Below are 19,712 nucleotides of genomic sequence, written 5' to 3'. Positions count from 1 at the left end.
CAAAAAGTTCAGGACATTTCACCTTTGGCAGCAGGCGGGCGTGTGCATGAGCGACTGCGACACTTCACCTCACTCTAACAGGGACACTTGTTACTGAACACAGACTGTTTCTGCTGCTCCCTGATAAAGAAAAGTGTTTCTGCTGATACCTGCTCAGAAAAAACAGGTTTATATGTGTTAACCTGTTGCTCTGTTATTTTGGACAAGTTTCAGATAGGGACTCTGTTTGGGCAGATGCTTAATTTTAAATGACTCTGATTGGAACAGGGGACAAAAGAACCTGATCAGGACGTCCCTAATGAAATGTCCTCCATGTTCCCAGAATACAGAGCAGGTCTTCAGGTAGGCTTCCTTCTAGTGGGACCTGCCTCGGTCTCACAATGGTGTGTAGAACTGAAAGTGGACATTCAGGAAACATTTCTCTGAGGCAGAGCTGCTCTGGATGCACAAATAATCTCACTGGCTGAACTGAACTTTGGTAGACAGCCAATCTCTAAAAAGGGGATTCTCTGGCCCCGCCCACTGAAGTCCAACTCAACCAATGAGATTCTTTGCGTCTCCAGAGCAGAAATGTTTGAGGAACTAAAAGCACAATCAGCTTGATGTTGAGGAGAAGGGCTGTGCAGCAGAGAGACTGTTTAGTTTCTTCATTCTACTGCAGTGGAAGAACATTGCTCATCTGCTGTCTGTCTGGCTTTAACAACTCCAAAGACATGTTGCTTTACCTCTTTTTACTTTGCTCTCACTTCATAGGTGAGTGTTGGAACACAGATGAAAGGCTCATTAACCTGCTGGATTAACCAGATATTTGGTCTACATTTCAGAACTAGAGGTTTCTCTGTGGAAGGGAACAACTTCCATGATAGAAACAGACATTTGGTTTATTGAATGAATCCAGAAAGTCAAGAACCTCCGTTGAGTCTCTTGATGTTAGAATCTCTTGCAGACTAACTGACATGAATGACTCATTTTGCAGCCCTGGGTTCCATGAACAGCATAACGCCAGAAAGTCCTGAAGAACATGTTTCAGAGGGAGGAAACATCAACCTGACCTGTAAATATGAGGGTCTCATCAACAATATCCAGTGGTACCAACAATACCAGAGATCCAGACCAGAGTTCCTGCTCTCCATCACAGAGGGAGGAACGATTCATTCACCTGGTTCAGTTTTCTCAGCTCACATTAACAAAACAGACAAGCGTGTGAATCTGCAGATCATCTCGGCTAAAGTGACAGACTCTGCTGTGTACTACTGTGCTCTGCAGCCCACAGTGACAGGAAACACCAAAACTCTGTACAAAAACCTTTGGAGCAAAGACAACAGAATAGTCCACAACGTCCACTAGAGGGAGTCACACACAGTGCACTGCAATAGTCCAGGTGTGAAAAGATAAAGGACATAGCTCATTTTATTTTGGTAATATTTCTAAGGTGGAACGTTTTAAATTGGTTGTCAGTGGACCAATAAACGGTTGCTGTTTGCTTACTAGGTGATCAGGGCCAAATATTATTATTTCTGTCTTGTTTGAGTTGAGCTGCAGAAAATAACAAGTCATCCATTTCGCAATAACAAACAAGAACTCCATTACATTGACAGCTAATATTATCTGGCTAAAAGGACAAGTAAACATGTGTATCATCAGCGTAGCAGTGATGAGAGACTCTTTTAAAATAACTGATAATGTTTCCTAATGGAAGCATATAAAAGGAAAACAAAATGAAGAAAAGATCCCTGAGCCACCCCACACTTCAGCAGAGGGTAAGATGAAACATAAGTACCAATGGAGACAGGAAATTCAATTATTTGATCAATAGTGTTAAGCGAATTACTAAGGTTGAGCAACAATAAAACATGTGACTCCCCAGCATCGGCATCAGTAAATCGTATGTAACCATAATGAGGGCGGTTTCTGTAATGTGAAGTTTGTGAAACCCAGTCTAACACAGCTAAGAGTTGAGTTAGCACCATCAAGAACTTAGGATATGAAAGCAAGCTTAGAAATGGGTCTATAGTTCTGTGGAAGAGATTAATCAAGGTTATGCTTTTTAAATAAAGGCTGAATGCTGGCTTGCTTAAAATAATTAGGGATGCGGCAGGAAGAAAGGGAACAGTTATAACGTGAGGTAAGCAAAGGCCGATTCCACTATAACCTTCGTTAGGAGGGATGTGGCTAAGATATCAAGAGGGCTTGAAGAGGAAAGCATGTGAGAGACAGTATCGATGAGCTCAGGAAAAGAAATTAGCTGAAAATTGCTGAGCAGTTCAGGACAGGCAGGATAATAAGAAATATCAGCAACAACAGTGGTAGTAGGTGTTAGACCTAATGTCAGTGATTTTCTACTTAGAAAAAGATAATAAAACTGTTGAAAGTCAGCATTTGAAGAGGCTGGTAAGGAGGGGGGAGCAGAGTTGATGAGTCTGTCTAATGGTTTTAAACTGGAATCTAGGATTATTCTGGTTACTGGTGAGGAGGTTACTGAAGTAGTTGGCTCTTGCAGCTTTCAATTGTTTGCTATTTATATATGAAGGACCTTTTGACTTCTTACAACAGACATGCAATTTAGTCTTAGGCAGCATGGATACAAAGCTGAGGAGAAACAAGACAATAGAATCTATACTCAGATGAAGAGTAAAGACTAAATCTAAAAATTAAATGAATGACATATTTAAAGAATCTGTAGCAAAAGTTGATTGAAACATTAATTTACATACTAAAATCTTCAGCAATAACTTCAAACAACAGAAGATAAAAGTTCAGAAAATATATGTGCAAATCTGTTATTTTAACCAGGTAGGCAATAGATCATAAGGCAACAGACAGGTACAGAATCAGAAGTAGATACTAGTAACAGTAGTATATCGTCTGTGTAAAGACTGACCTCAGTCAGGACCTTCACATGTTCTGCAAAGAGTCAATCAGTGTTACCTTATCAGCTACTTGTTACCTGATGGAAATGATCATTTAGTGAATAACAGCACCACAGCAGAGACAAACTCACTATTTGTCAGAGTTGTGAGAGGAAGGAGGGAGGGATTAAGGGAGGAGCAAAACTGGGACTCAAGGACAGAAAAGACACAAAATTTCACAGTGGTGTGTGATTCAAAACCAGACAGATTCTCTTTCTCTTTAAGATGCTGTCAGTGAACTTCAGTCTGTTTGTAACTTTGTTTCTGCTCACAATAAGAGGTAGGTGAGATCATCAACATTAAGAGAGCTTCACTGATAGAAACCTTTAGATTGTAAAGTTACAGATTATCTCTTCCTTCAGGTGTCAGCTGTGAAGAACTCACTCCAGTCAAGAATGAAGAGTTTGCTTTAGAAGACAGCTCTGTTACTCTGTCCTACAAATACTCTAAACAAGCTGATGCCAATGATTATTTCTTCTGGTATCGACAATATCAGGAAAACCACCAGAGTTCCTCATCTTTCACTTTGGAATACAAAATGAAACAAAATTGAGATGGTCTGCTAAAGTGAGAGATGATAAAACCCATCTGGATCTGCAGATCTCCTCTGCTGCAGTGACAGACTCTGCTGTGTACTACTGTGCTGTGAGGCCCACAGTGACAGGAAACACCAAAACTCTGTACAAAAACCTTTGGAGCAAAGACAACAGAATACTCCACAACGTCCACTAGAAGGAGTCACACTCTGTTAAACTTCAGTGCTTTATGATGCAGTCTGGATTCATTGCACTGTTAATAAAATAAAAACATGACTTCTTTGTCTTCTGAAGAATAAAAACATCATCAACCATCACATTTTCCTCTAAACACTAAATACGCTGCATTACAGAACGCTCTTTATACCAAGGCCTTTCATAGTGATTCTCTCCATCAGACAAACAGACACACTCTCTCTCACTGATGGTGGTGGAGCTGCAGCAGGTTCAGAGTCTTGTTCAAGGACACTTCAGCATGTGGACAGGAGGAGCTGGGGACTGAACCACCAACCCTTTGACTTCCTCCACTTCCTGAGCCACGGCTGCCCCGAACTCACTGCCCACCTCCAGATCTCAGCATCCAGATGTGGGTTTTGTTCGTCTGAAGGAATATTCCAGTGAAAATGTCTCGTTTCACTATCAAATCCTCTCCACCTGTAAGCTTGAAAGGTGACTCAACAGTTTGTAGCATCACTTTTAATTGCTGCTGTAAATCCACAACTTCAGAGATGTGGGGAGGTGATAACGCAGCACAGAAGTAGAGTCTTTAACTATGTTGAGTTTGGAAAATGCTGAACAAACAGATCATCAGCTGACAACTGGATTATGCTGCTGGACTAGTTGAAGTTTCAGTGGCATCTTTTCTTCTTCTGTGGTCTGATTCTGATTGGCCACTAGATGACACTGTAGCTGCTGTTAATCCAAGCTGAGCCACATTATCAAGTAGGCGGTGCACTACTTCTGCACTGTGTTCAACCATTCTGTCAATAATAACTGCTGCTGTGAAGAGAACAATTCTCAGACAATGTTGAACATCAGCTAGTTTCTCCTGTTGATTTAAACCTTGTTGTAGAGATGGAACATTGGCTGGGGATTATTCTTGCTGCTCTTTTCTTTGGTAAGATAGAAAGCACAACATCTTTTTATTCTTTTCTAAAGATTTATGGAAACAGCTGAGCTGTTTGTGTCCACAGAGTAACACTGTACAGCTGCCATTTTCCACTGTCTTCTCCTCTCAGCCTCATGAACAATGTTAGTCTAATGGCTTCATTTGCTCTACTTTTTCCAGGACTAATAGCTGGAGACACAATCTCTCCTGTACGAGAGGAAGTCAGTGAAAGAGAAGGACAATCTGTCACACTCTCATGCAACTATCAGACAACATACAGTTATCCTGCTTACTGGTACAAACATCATTCTGACCTTCAGGCACCTCAGTTTATACTCTGAAAGGAGCAAAATCGGAGTTAGTGAACATATTCCTGATAGAAGATATGAATCTGAAACATCAGCAACATCAACTACACTGACCATCAGAGATCTAACCCTGGCAGACACAGCTCTCTACTACTGTGCTCTAGAAACACAGTGATACAAAGTGTAGAAGAGGCTGTACAAAAACCTGAACCCAGATATCTGACTACTCTTCAAAGAGGAGGGAAGTGGTATTCAAACCACAGCTTCATATCAGATGGATTCTGCGAATTCCTGTTTTATCAGAGTCACTGTGGTTCCAGCTGCTAATGAAACACTGGGGGAGGATTCACAGGAGCATTATGGGTAGTGGGGATCTGTAAGTTTAACCAGGTGTCAGGCTCCAACAGAAGTTGTGTACAGATTGCAGTCAGAGCTGTTTGCTGTTTCAGCCAGGTGTTTGTGTCCAGATTCCTTCAGGTGAATTTCCTGCAGATTCCTCCTTCAGTCTGACCTTCTTGGATGATGATGACTGCAGCATCACTGTCATTTCTAAAGCTTCCATCAGCCTGAATGGAAACAGAGCACAGCAAGAGGAGGAGCTCCACAACTGAATATGAAAGGCTTCATGTTGGAAGTGAAGAGCTGCTGTGTTCTCTCTATTGTTCATTCAGTACAAGTGGAAATGATGCAGCTCTGCTTAGTTTGGATGATCATCTTCATGTTTCACACTGGTGAGTGAAATTTAACAGGAGATTTTAAACATGACTCAGAAAACATTTCAGTTTGGCAAATACTCATTTGTTTTCTCTCACTTTAAAGAAATATCAGAGTGAAATCTATCTTTGTCTTTTTCAGGATCCTCTGAGGATTTAGTGAAACCATTTAAAGATGTAATGCTGGCTTTGGAAGGAGACTCTGTGACTGTCTCCTGCAACTATTCAGGATCTTTCGACTACTTCTTCTGGTATCAACAGAAGTCCAGTTCATCTCCACAGTTTTTCCTTGCAGAATATTCAAAGAAAGCAGGGTTTTCTTATAAACATGACAAAACAGCAAAGGAGTTTCATCTGCAGATCTCCTCTGCTGCAGTGACAGACTCTGCTGTGTACTACTGTGCTGTGAAGCCCACAGTGACAGGAAACACCAAAACTCTGTACAAAAACCTTTGGAGCAAAGACAACAGAATACTCCACAACGTCCACTAGAGGGAGTCACACACTGTTAAACTTCAGTGGTTTATGATCTGAATTTGTGGTGCTGGTGATTAAACAAAACAATGCAGCAGCAGCATGTGGAAGATACTACAAGTTCTGAAATGTTATTTTAAATCAATTCCGACAAAGGATGATAATGATGTTGGATGTGTTTATATAAAGAGAGACTATCAGCAGCCTAATAGCTGAGAGTTCTCAACCAAGGAAGTCCTTTCTCTCCACTGCTGTTTGATCTTAAGGAGTAAATAATTAAAATGTCCATTCTGTAAAAACACATGATGTCAAGGCTCTGACTCAGCATCTGTCAGATATACCGGGTCGTTGCACAAATTCTGTAAGCAGTCCCTGTGCCCCACCCCCATTACCCACTGCCCCCACCCCCCAAAACCCCCCTCCAACACACATGTCATCCGAAATGTCAACACATTTCAACCTTTTTTCAACATTTACTTCTATGCAATGACTATAATTGCTAAATGCTTTCACCCCCCACTACGATGGCCCTTGGTCAAATATACAGGATCCAATCTGGAGATTAAAACATTTGTAAACCAATGATGGTCCATTAAATTGTTTACAGAACAGAATTCATGGATGACCAAGTAATGATCAAGCATAAAACGATAGAAGGAAAATTTGACATATGCAAACAATCTTCCTGTCTGGAGCTTAACATCTAGTTTACTCAATTTATTTTTGTAAAGACGTCTCATGATATGATTTGTCCTAAAATGTGACACAAATGTAATAATGTGAATAGTACTGTTTGAGTAATGTATTGAATAAGTAATTAATGTGGCTGTCATGTGTAATTGAATAGTTGTATATCGTCTGTCTAAAGATTGACCTCAGTCAGGACCTTCACATGTTCTGTCAAAGTCAACCAGTTTTACCTTATCAGCTTCTTGTTAACTGATGGAAATGATGTCATGTAGTGAATTACAGCACCACAGCAGAGACAAACTCACTATTTGTCAGAGTTGTGAGAGGAAGGAGGGAGGGATTAAGGGAGGAGCAAAACTGGGACTCAAGGACAGAAAAGACAACAGGACCCTTCTATTAAGAATTCTCCTAATATTAATTACATGATTGCTGATTATGGCTTGGGCGTGCATGGCTGCTTCTGGAACAGGCTCATTAATATTTATTGATGATGGAACTGATGATGGTCGCAGCAGAATGAATTCAGAAGTGGACAGAAACATTTTGTCTGCCAGTTTACGGAGAAATGCATTGAAACTAATGGGGAGGAAGTTCATCATGCAGCAGGACAATGAGCCAAAGCACACTGCCAACAAAACAAAGGACTTAGAAGGTTTTAGACTGGCCAAGTCAATCACATGACCTTAACCCAATAGAGCTGCATTTCACCTCCTTAAGAGGAGACTGAAGAGAGAAACACCCCGAAACAAACAAGAACTGGAAGATGCTGCGGTAAAAGCCTGGAAGAGCATCACAAATTAAGAACACAACAGTTTGATGTCGATGGGTCGCAGGCTTGAGGCAGTTACTGCAAGCAAGGGTTCTGCCACCAAATATTAAATGTTGTTTACTTTAAGATTAGTTGTTCCATTACTTTGTTCACCTAAGAATGCTGTGGTCTAATACAAACGGTGGTTTGTCCTGAGTTGTTTAACACATCTAGATGTGAATACCAGGAAATAAAAGCTGAAATTCTGAACTCTGGTCTCATCTTTTGATCTTGAACCCAAATGTCAACAAAAACAAAGGAATTTGCCTCTTTCCAATACTTTTGGAGGGGACTGTATTGTGTTAACACAGAAGTCTATAACTATGGAACCAAACAACAAACATTATGGAAAGTGCATAGTTCAGAAACAAATAGCATTTAAGAGCTAGCATCTTGTGGCTATGAAAATATTCAGAACAAACTCGAGCCCAAATTAAGGACAGCTAGAAGGAAGGAGGAGGAGAAATTTAAAACCCGCTGTTCTTCAATGACCAACAAAACACTGTGGGACAAACATGGCTCCAGCTAAAAAGAGTCTTTGTGGTTTTAATGAGGTGAGAAGGTCGATGAGCTAAACAACTTTGATGAGAGGTTTGAAATAGCTGACTTCTCTCAGGAGCAAAAAGTGGCTCTTCATACATTATCTGCTAGGGTTCGGCGATGGTTACAAATCTACAGTGAAACATGGGGATGGACGATGTCATCGGGTGCGTGGGGGGAGGTAGCAGTCGTCTTATGTGCATGTGTTCTCACACAGACTTCACTCTGTAAAAATATTGGTAGACTATTAACTTACGTTACAAGTCTCAGTGACGGACCACGACTTTATAAAAACATACTACTGATGGAGAAAATGAAGCAGACGGGGGGAGTGAGACAGACAGAGGCGGGGCAAGCCGGGGTGTTTACCTGAGGTGTAGGTGTGTGTGAGTGTGTCAGAGTGTGGGGAGAAGAGACTTCCGAGGCAGGTGCAAAGCATACTTCAAATCAATAATAAGAATGTTTGTGGTCATTAAAACCTGCTTTCACAGGGTGGTATAATGTGAAAATTTGAGAGTTTTGTCCCGGGGGTTTTACAATCACGATGCCGGCTCAACGTCATGATGTCTGTCAGCCATCGCCGATGGACGATGGCATCGTCTATCAGCCCAACCCTATTATCTGCATCAAACTATCCAAAAATACCCACTGATCAGCATGTTCTCACACACCTGCCCCAGGAAGACCACCGGACCAGATGGCATTTCTGGGTTTCTGCTGAAATCATACAGTGAAGATCTGGCAGAACCCTGGTGTCCTATCTACCAGATGTCTCTGGACCTACGTGATCATCCAGTTGCTTTGACTTCAGTAGATATGAAGTGTTTTGAGAAAGTCATTATCAACTTGTTTGCCTGTAGGTGTGACAGAGGTACGGCTGCTGCAGCCATTTACATTTTCTACCAAAGCGCTTAGAGGATCCTACCTCATATGCACATCTTTTATTTTAGATTTCAGTTCAGCTTTTAATACGGTACAGCCAAATCTACTTATTATATATATATATTATATGGATGTCCCCCATGGTTGTGTTAGTTCACCTATACTTTTCACCCTGTACACAAATGAGTGTAGAAGCCATAACCCTAACTATTACATCATTACAGAGACCTGCCCCATCAATATCCCGGATCAACCACTACCGGATCAAAATGGACTCTGTTTCCCTAATGTCTGACTGTTTATTGTGAAGATGAAACTTTCATATTATCATCTGGTTGCTGTTGTTTGTCAAAATCTGTCTTAGTGAGCACTTCTGCTTTGTGGAGATAATCCATCCACCACACAGGTGTGGCATATCAAGATGCTGATCAGACAGCATGGGTCTTGCACAGGTGTGCCTTAGGCTGGCCACAATAAAAGGCCACTCCAAATCGGCATGCTGACTGCAGGAATGTCCACCAAAGCTGTTGCCCGTGAATTTTATGTTCATTTCTCTACCATAAGTCGTCTCCAAAGGCGTTTTAGAGAATTTGGGAGTACATCCAACCGGCCTCACAACCGCAGAACACGTGTAACCACACCAACCCAGAACCTCCACATCCGGTATCTTCACCTTCAAGATCGTCAGAGTCCAGCCAACCGGACAGCTGCTGCAACAATCGGTTTGCATAACCAAAGGATTTCTGCACAAACTGTCAGGAACCGTTTCAGGGAAGCTCGTCGTCCTCAGCGGGGTCTCGATCTGACTGCAACTTCGCACAGCCATTGAAGAGGAGTGGACCAACATTCCACTGGCCGCAATCAACAACCTGATCAACTCTATGTGAAGGAGATGTGTTGCGCTGCGTAAGGCAAATGGTGGTAACACCAGATACTGACTGGTTTCTGGACCCCACCGTAGCCCCCCCACTACAGTGACACTGCACATGTTCGAGTGGCCTTTTATTGTGGCCAGCCTAAGGCACTCCCCATGCTGTCTGATCAGCATCTTGATATGCCACACCTGTGAGGTGGATGGACTAGCCTGGAACATCCATGTGGACAGTTTCTGTAGCAGATTACAACAACGACTGCACTTCCTGTGTCAACTTGGACTTCATGGTTTTGATCAAAATTTTTGTTAGTCTTTTAGAGACTCATCAGATACATTTTCAAATACAATAATCATGGCAGCTGGTTCATTACATGTGTTGTATTTTGTCCTGCATACCTTAAACAGCACTTAATACCTTATTGCTCGACATACTCACTTAGACACCTCCAATGTCCAACAAATTTTACGGTACCAAGGTCGTTTTCTGTAGCTGGTAGGAGAGAATTTCAATATAAGGCCCCTCAAGACTGGAATAACCTTCCTCTTTTCCTGAGATCTATTTCCACATTTCGCTTATTCAAATGGTCACTTTTTTCTTTTCTTGAAACTACATGCTCTTGTTATTAAGAATACCAACGGTATTACATATAAATGGTTTATGTAGAAAATATATTAGTATGTATATGAACATGACTCTTTCTGTCTTCATTCTCTTTATCTTGATTTTCTTTGGACATTCCTATGTGAGGTGTGACGTTATCCTGCATGTTACATTTTGTCATAAGGCATATTGATAAATGACGTATTGGTTGTTTAATGCACTCAGCTGATTATTTGTCAATATACTTTAATGCTATGTTAATTGTGGGGGTAAGGGCAGGAGAGCGAGATTTTGTTTTGTATGTATGTCTGTGTATTGTGTTTGTATATGTGTGGTTAATTTAGTGTCTATGCATGTATGCTACAGGACCCCCTTGAAAATGAGATGATACATCTCAAGGGTTTATCCTGAAATAAATTCATATCATGTGAAGTGCACTTGTTCTGGACCTTCCTACAACTGAGTGAGTCTAGAACTGAGATCCTTTTATTGGCCCCTCAAATCCTGTCAACCACTTGAAATCAAACTTTGCTAAGATGCTCACTGATGTTCAGCATAAATACTCTGGATACAAGATTCTGTAGTGAGGTTTGTTCAGTTATCAGCTGACTTCAATTGAGTCCTTCTTGTGTTTGCAGAGATGATCCATCCTTTGAACTATGCTTATACTTTAAAATTTAAAAGAAAAAAACCTTTCAGCTCGAATAACCTGCTGCTACCAGTCTGTTAACAGGAGGAAGTGGAACAGAGAGAAGTGAAAATCCAGAGCTGCGAGGAGACGGAGAGATTGAGGGAGGAGCTAAGCTGTTAGTGAACTATAGAAGAGAGAGGAACTTCCATATTCAGCAGAGTTCAATACACAAAGCAGAAACATTCCCTTTATTCAACATGCTGTCATTGGACTATTATGTACTTTCTCTACTGTTACTATCCATTCTAACAGGTATGTGAGATCCTGCTGAGAAAGTTTCATTACTAACTTTTCTGGATGGGATTCATTTGTTGAGTCTTTTACAACATGAAATAACATAACAATAAGTTATCTCTTCCTTCAGGTGTCAGCTGTGAAGAACTCACTGCAGTCAGGAATGAAGAGTTCACTTTAGAAGGCAGCTCTGTTACTCTGTCCTACAAATACTCTAAAAAAGCTGATGGTCAAGATCGATTCTTCTGGTATCGACAACATCCAGGAAAACCACCAGAGTCTCTCATCTTTCACTTGGGAACACAAAATGCAACAAACTCTAGATGGTCTGTTAAAGTGAGTGATGATAAAACCCATCTGGATCTGCAGATCTCCTCTGCTGCAGTGACAGACTCTGCTGTGTACTACTGTGCTGTGAGGCCCACAGTGACAGGAAACACCAAAACTCTGTACAAAAACCTGACAGCTCCTCTGAAGATTTACTCACTGCAGCTCCTCCTTTAACTGAACAGCAGCGCCACCAAGTGGTCATGGTGTTTAATTGAGGCTATTTCTGTACAGTAAGGCACTCCACAAGGAAGTCTTCTTCTACACAGAATGCTTTGGTATCACTGATGATGAGACAAACTAAAATGATTACAGACCCATGTTGATGAATTAACTATTCCAGGGTGAAAAGTGGTTAAAGAGACTTTGTTGTAACAGAAAGTTCACATGTTAAAGCTCCTCATTATGAGCTGCTCTGGATAAGAGCATCAGCTAAACAGCTGAGATGTAAATGAGATGTAAATGTTGAGAGTTCCTCAACAGATGATGAAGAGGAAGGGCCAATGATGTGAAGGCCCAGATCCATCAGAGTATCAATGTTCTTCCTCTCTCTCCTCCCCTCTCACTGCAGACATGAACCACTGGCTGAGAAACATCCTGATTCTGACTCTCTGGCTAGGTAACTCTTTAAACCTACTGATTGTTCTCCTTTAATCAATCATCTTTATTGATCCATCTCTTCCTCTGCATGTTCTCTTCTTCCCCAGAGTGTAAAGGAGAAGACAGAGTGACCCAGCCAGCAGGAGATGTCATTGCTGCTGAAGGAGACACAGTTACACTTGGCTGTAACTTTGAGACGAGTGACCCATTTCCTGCATTGTACTGGTACAAACAGGATAGAAAATGCCTCAAATTCATACTAGTCTGCTCTAAGGTTGGCCCGGGGAAAACAGAAGACAAGTTCAAGGAGAGATTTTCATCCACACTGAATTCCACCTTAAGATCAGCTCCTCTGAAGATCCAGAAGCTTCAGCTGTCTGACTCTGCTGTGTACTACTGTGCTCTGCAGCCCACAGTGACAGGAAACACCAAAACTCTGTACAAAAACCTTTGGAGCAAAGACAACAGAATACTCCACAACGTCCACTAGAGGGAGTCACACTCTGTTAAACTGCAGTGGTTTATGATCCAGTCAGGATTTGTTTTAGTAGTGATAGAAGCAACATTAAATGAAGCACCACAGATAAAACACAATAAACAAATAACAGAACTTGAATATGTTCATAGTATTTTCAAAGTATCTCCAATACTACTCCAGCAGATTGTTTTCACAGACAATTGAAATGCTTGGTGACTGTAACCATTGCAAGCTTTAAGCTGTGCTGCCTGGTTTGAAGCAATATGTAGACTGTAATAACTAAACCCCCATTTGCACCTCTCACCATAATGTCCGTTGAATTCCCACCTACAAGTCCCTGCTCAAAAGCAGGACAGCACAAGTAAAACTGTACTTGTTTGGAACAATGATGGCATTGAGACCTTAAAGGGAAATGAAGCAGTCAATCAAGTTTACATCATTTACACAATGGATTTCCACTACGATCGACAATTATACAAGAAACATGACAAATGTAAACGTATAAAAGACAAAAGAAAAGAAGAACTGTCATATCTTTCACAGAAAGGGCGCCACCATTATGCAGTACTATAACCTGCAATGTCACGGGGTTGGTTGGCTTTAAGGCTCTGGGCGAGAGATAGTGAAATACAGAGCCAGTGAAAAAGACAGTGAAACACAGAGATAGTGAAAGAGATACTGAAGAGATGGTGAAAGACAGAGATAGTTAAAGATAGAGCAAGTGAAAGAAAGAGCCAGTGAAAGAGATAGACAAAGAGACATAGTGAAAGATAGAGCAAGTGAAAGAGAGATACTGAAGAGATGGTGAAAGTCAGAGATAGTGAAGAGATACGGAAAAGATACATATTGAAAGAGATAGTGAAAGAGATGAGGGAAACAGTGAACGAGAAATAGTGAAAGAGATACTGAAGAGATAGTGAAAGACAGAATTAGTTAAAGATAGACATAGTGAAAGACAGAGCCAGTGAAAGAGGTAGTGAAGAAGAAATAGTTAAAACAGAGATACTGAAAGTGATTGTGAAAGAGATAGTGAAGAGATACAGAAAAGATAGTAAAGAGATAGAGATATTGAAAGATATAGTGAAAGACATAATGAAAGAAATAGTGAACGAGAAATAGTGAACGAGATAGTGAAAGAAAAAGAGAGTGAAAGATAGACCGTGAAAGACAGAGATAGTGAAAGATATACATAGTGAAAGACAGAGCCAGTGAAAGAGATAGTGAAATAGAGAGATAGTGAAAGACAAAGAGTGAAAAATAGACCGTGAAAGAGAGTGAAAGATAGACGGTGAAAGACAGAGATACTAAAAGAGAGAGATAGCAAAATAGACAGTGAAAGACAGATATTGAAAGACAGATAGTGAAAGAGAGATAGTGAAAGTGAGAGATAGATGGATGCCACGAACAGAGGACAACCAGTGGAAAGTCAGAATAGAATCAAATATAATAATTGTTTTGAAAGGTTTTCAAATTATTATTATTTTCATTGTCAGTTATTTTAGTAATTGTTCCTTTATTTTTATTTTTTTTATTTGTTTTATTTCACGTTTATGGGTAATGGGGTTCGGGACGTAGCAACATGTAAAAGGAGATGGCAGACATGAAAATATATTTTGAATGCTTTTTATATGCTAAAGCAAGATTAAATAAATGTAATAAAGAATTCCAAATGTCACAGTGAAATATATCATTATCAAAATATTGCCTATAGACACACGCACACACCTGTCTATAGATTTGTCTCACTCTTAACCCTGCCTTGGCCGACCTCGTCCTTTCTCCCAGTACTGTATCCTTCTCAGATTATTTCCCACACAGTTTTGAACCTGGTATCTTATTTCCTCTACCTGCAGCTTTTGGTGTGCAGCAGTCTCTGTGACCATCTCCCTCTTATTTTATCGTAGCAGTCAGCCTTGGCAGCGGCTGCAGCACTACAGCAGGTCAGTCACTGTGAGCCAGTTCCAAATACTGTCAGCGATCTTTACATCTTGTCACGGTCACATATTTGTTTAATCAGCTAATATCTCCTAAGTTTGTTATAATATCGATAGTCACAGATCACCACCAGTAGTATCAGCAGCAACATCCCCAGCAACACCATCAACAGCCCACAGTGTTTAAAGCAAGAGCTGGGTATTCCCTGTGTTTCTTTTTCAAAACTGTGTCATACCATTCGCTGATGTATCAATACAGAAGCATCAGTATACGCATATCAGCAAGGAATACATAACGATATATTTCTGTATCAATATTTTGAGAACAGCCCTATTTAAATCCTTGTTCCATGTGCCCTTTTATACTTTGAGTACCTGCCCTGGTTCTGATAGCAGGCACTTTAAACTGTAGCCTATTATGTGACCTGAGATTATGACTGCTTTGTAAAGTTAAAAATGTCCTGTTTAATAATTTGGAAGTCTACCTAACATATCTTTGCAAGTGAAGGGATGACCATCCTTCCAGTCTGCACAGTATACAATGATGTATCCTGAAACTAGAGTTAGTGACATATCTGAGAGCTGAGTGATAAAGGGGGTCAAGTTTGGACAAGGTGGACAGAGAGGCAAACCTGTAGGTAGTGTCCCTATAATCAATCTGTGGCAGAAAAAGGCCAGCAACTAAGTGTTTTTGTGAAGCCATGGAAAAGCAGGACTTTCACCTATACAGAAAAGTCAACGTGATAATCAACATGGTATTTAAAATTTAGGTTTTTTGTAAAACCGGATTCCCAGATATTTGTAATTATCAACAGACTGGATACAGACTCCATACAGGGTCGTGATATAGAGGGGTGGTACCTTTGTTCGCCCAGTGGCAAAAATCATAACTTTAGTTTTGTGGGAATTTAACTTCAAATCTGACAGAGCATATTGCAGGGTATAAAAATCTGCCTGCACATTTGAAAAGGCAAACTCTGCTGTGGGGGCACAGGAGTACAGAACTGTGTCATTTGCACACAGATGATCCTTACAGAATTTAAACATCACAAATATTATTAATGTAAACTAGGAAAAGCAAGGGTCCCAAAACTGAGCCTTGTGGAACACTTTTCCTAACAAGGACTGGATCTGACATGTCGTTGCCATGTTTATCCATTTGTGAACAATTGGTCAGGTCAATCCAAACCTCAATATTATTAACACTACATCAACATTTTTTAAATAATTAATTTGTGAAGCTGGAACGATGAAATGTTTTGACATGAAAAATGACAAATGATCAAAACAGCTGCCAATAAAAACATTTTTTTCAACCAACTAATTGTTTCAGCTGTGCTTGAATAAACTGTTGGGTAATTAAATTAATTACAAAACATTATATTTTATAAACTCTTCATATGTAGTACAATGCTTACTTTGTAAAGTAACAAAAGCTGTTGTAGTGAAGAAAAAAGAACAATCTCTCAGTCTGAGTTTGGTGGAGACACAAAAAGTGGCATGAATAGAATATAATCATTTGTACATAAGTACAGTACTTGAGTAAATGTACGTAATTACTGTCCACCACTGAACGGCAGCATAAGATTCATTTCCAGAGATGAAGGTACAGGTACGTAGAGAAACAAATAAGGTATATGTTGGAGTAAAGTGAGAACTGAGTGGGAAACCGCTCTTAAAATCCTTCTGCCAGTTATAAAATTTACGACTGAGAAAGATAAAACATCTATGGGACAATTTGATAAATGGGTTGAAATATGTTTCCTGCGAAATCGAATAAAAGAGACAAAACCTACCATTTAGGGCAGATATGCTCTATGCTATATAAACCAGAACTGAGGGAAAGGAAATACTTTACTGGTTGCACCTCTGTATGTTTGTCTGACACTTTGTAAAGAATAAAATTCTTAGACATCTTGACTGATTCTTTATTCCAGAAGACTCACTAAAGTAAAAGTTCAAATACATCTGACAATAAATTATGGACTGTAAGTTTGATGCCTTGTAATAATAAGCAGGTATGTAACGTCGGCCAGAGTCCCACTGCACTTTCACATCCAGACAAGGATGGACAAACACCTTAATGTTTCACTCCAAAGCCTGAGTCATGACCAGTTTCACACCAGTGTTTGGAGACAGAATAAGCTCCATGTTTGCACAGACTGCCTTCATTTGTTAGAGGGGGAGATGTCCAACCATAATTAACACAAACATCTCTGCTTTCACTGTCAGTAATGCGGCAGCTCCAGAGATCGAAGCACCTAAATCAGCCCTTGGAGTCTAGAAAGGACGTGACTGCCCCATTGTGGGAGTGAGGGAGTGTTTGCTGAAGCCTCTACGTGGTAAACTGGTGGTAGCAGCTCTTAACCATTCGCTCTCAGTGGAATATCCTGTTTGAAATGGTCGACACCACTGAGCTGGTTTTGGAGATCCTTATGTGTTCTGAACATGCTTCATATTTTAGCCCTTTATCTGGAGAAGCTGTGGACAGGCTGGCAAACTGACAGGCCTTTAATATGATGTTGATACCATCTTAAAAACATTCACTAATTGATCCTAATTGTCACACTAGGAAAGGAGAGAGTGAGGAAAATGTGTTGAGTGTAAAGTTGTCAGTCGGGGAATAACACAGGGCTGTGAATGAGCCCCATCACTGTGATCAGGCTCCTCCTTCTAATCCACCAACTTAGTGTTGATGAAGACTAAACAGAGAGATCACAGCCTTCTTTATACTTGCTGGAGCTCACAGTTCCTCAACACTGCAGATATGACGCCTCTGTTCATCTCAGTGTTGCTGGCTGCTGTGTGCCTTGGTATGAACACAACTCTGGTTCTCTGATATCAATCCAACATTGACATGATTCTTTAACAGCACACTGATACTGTTTGTTGCTGTTTTACAGAATGCAGAGCACAAAAAGACAACGTGCTGCAACCAGAAGGAGATGTGACTGCTGCTGAAGGAGAGACAGTAACACTTGGCTGTCTATATAACAGCAGTTCAACAAATGATTATCTCTTCTGGTACAAACAGGATGGAAACAACAGCCCCAAATTCATGTTGAGCCGCATGCAAGGGGTCGAAGTAAAAACAGAGGACGAGTTTAAGGAGAGATTTTCATCCACACTGAATTCCACCTCAAAATCAGTTCCTCTGAAGATCCAGAAGCTTCAGCTGACTGACTCTGCTGTGTACTACTGTGCTCTGCAGCCCACAGTGACAGGAAACACCAAAACTCTGTACAAAAACCTTTGGAGCAAAGACAACAGAATACTCCACAACGTCCACTAGAGGGAGTCACACACTGTTAAACTGCAGTGTGATGATGAAGTCTTGAATCAGTTTACTCCATCACCAGGATTGTGATGTAAAACTTTAGAAATGAAGCCACTAAAAATATATTTACCCTAAATGAATAAACGTGTTTAAATGTTATAGGTTTAAAATATTTCGATAAGGCCTAAAATAGCTAGCACGTAGTAGTTGTTCAATTCTTTATTTAATCACAACATCAGTTTCCATTCACTACCAAAGACCAGGCCAGTAAAGATATGGATTTTGAATATGGGATCAGAGTGATGAATGAGGTAATGGAAAGGTGAGAGATGGAGAGTTGAGGGGAGGGATCATGGTGATGGATGGAAGGAAGAGAACGATGGATCGGTGGCAGGTAGGCAGGAGGGATCCAGGGGAGTTGAGACTGAGGGGGGAACAGTCTCTTCATGTGCTCTGTATCACATAGAACCCCAAGAAGAAACTTCAAATGGAAAGATGTTTCAGACAGAGGCGGAGCCAGACGCTGTAAACATTCGGGGCTTAGCACAAACCTGGGGGGTCCGGGGCCATGCACCCCCGGGGAGATTTTTTCCCATTAAGCCGGCTACGTGCACTATTTTTCATGCTGTTTGAGATGAAGAATGCCTAACAACCTAGACACTATCTGGGAAAAAGATGAACGTTGCTTTGGAAAATAATCGTCCTGTAGAGCTCCAATCTATTTTGGATTTAATTGTTCTCCAGCTGGAGTTAATCCAAAACACAACTAATGTTGAAGATCACTCATTTTCTCTCCTGGCAACTAAAAAGAGACAAAACTTATCTGATGTTTCTGTTTTTAACTTACATAACCAAGGTACAGTAGAAATATGGTGTTTCTGATCATCACTGGAGGTGGGAATCTCTCAGCACCTCATGATTCTATTTGATTATAAAACATTTATAAAATCTTTGAATAATCTCTTGTGTATGTGATTAGTGGATAATTACTAAACATTTCATTTACACATTAAAATCCAAAACGTCTCATTAGCTTAGTTTACATCCCTAATTTACTTTAATTTCAGCTCCTTCATGGTCACCACCGTCCTTCTCTCAGCCCTAAACTTAATATGCAATAAATATTAAATGCATATCTTATTCTCTTCACTCCTTTCTTCTAAACACATTTTCATCTCTTATCCCTCTTCCATTTCACCTGCTTTCACTGTTTATTTCTTCTGGAGTCCCTGGATCACCAGTTTGTAGTTAATCCAGCTGCTGTGACGCCCGTCCTTCCTCTTCCCCAGCTGACTCATCTGGGGGACAAAATAACAGTCTCAGACTCAAACACAGTCAGATCAGCTGACAGTAGCTAGCGAGTGGTGATGAGTGGATGAAGCATTATGAAGCTTTGGGGCTTTAAGCTAAGCAAACACAGCTGCATCTGGTGACGTGTAAAACTTTTAGACTGAGGCCGAGACGCCACCACAACTGGCTGAAACTAATAACTTTAGTCTCATGTGTGCAATAAAAGTCAAAAAGGGTTAGGGTTAACCTGACGGTTGATATTTATGAGATTCAGACATGTGATGTGATTGGACAGTGATATTCATTAAACTAGCCTATTATTACTTTTGTCACATCAGTACAGGAACATCTCAAATCTAAAAAAACTGAATATGGTGGAAAAGTTCATTGTGAGCACCAGAACCAGACAGAGATTAAAGGCTTAAGAAACTTTTGCAG

At 40.5% G+C, this 19,712-nt stretch overlaps 1 protein-coding gene and 2 gene segments (V, D, J or C); all 3 read left to right on the top strand.

Moving 5' to 3' along the window:
- Positions 1–704: 704 nt before the first annotated feature.
- On the top strand, positions 705–1,260 carry LOC119901573 (the record flags this gene model as incomplete). The annotated part of the segment is given in 2 exon segments: positions 705–753; positions 977–1,260. Coding segments are annotated over 2 exon segments (324 nt in total), but the record flags the coding sequence as incomplete, so codon positions are not given.
- A 3,928-nt stretch (positions 1,261–5,188) lies between these two features.
- LOC119901572 lies at positions 5,189–6,174 on the top strand. The segment is given in 2 exon segments: positions 5,189–5,592; positions 5,717–6,174. Coding segments are annotated over 2 exon segments (468 nt in total).
- Positions 6,175–8,743: 2,569 nt separating this feature from the next.
- On the top strand, positions 8,744–17,915 carry LOC119901571 (the record flags this gene model as incomplete). The annotated part of the gene is made up of 5 exons (XM_038717148.1): positions 8,744–8,957; positions 12,276–12,314; positions 12,403–12,695; positions 17,385–17,520; positions 17,611–17,915. Coding segments are annotated over exons 1-5 (987 nt in total), but the record flags the coding sequence as incomplete, so codon positions are not given.
- Positions 17,916–19,712: the final 1,797 nt, after the last annotated feature.

The sequence above is a fragment of the Micropterus salmoides genome, unplaced genomic scaffold, assembly GCF_014851395.1.
Source record: "Micropterus salmoides isolate LMB-PRFRI ecotype aquatic unplaced genomic scaffold, ASM1485139v1 Ms_hic_scaffold_1385, whole genome shotgun sequence".
Lineage (NCBI taxonomy): Eukaryota > Metazoa > Chordata > Actinopteri > Centrarchiformes > Centrarchidae > Micropterus > Micropterus salmoides.
The sequence above is the reverse complement of the archived record's forward strand: the minus strand, read 5'-3'. Positions and strand labels throughout refer to the sequence as shown.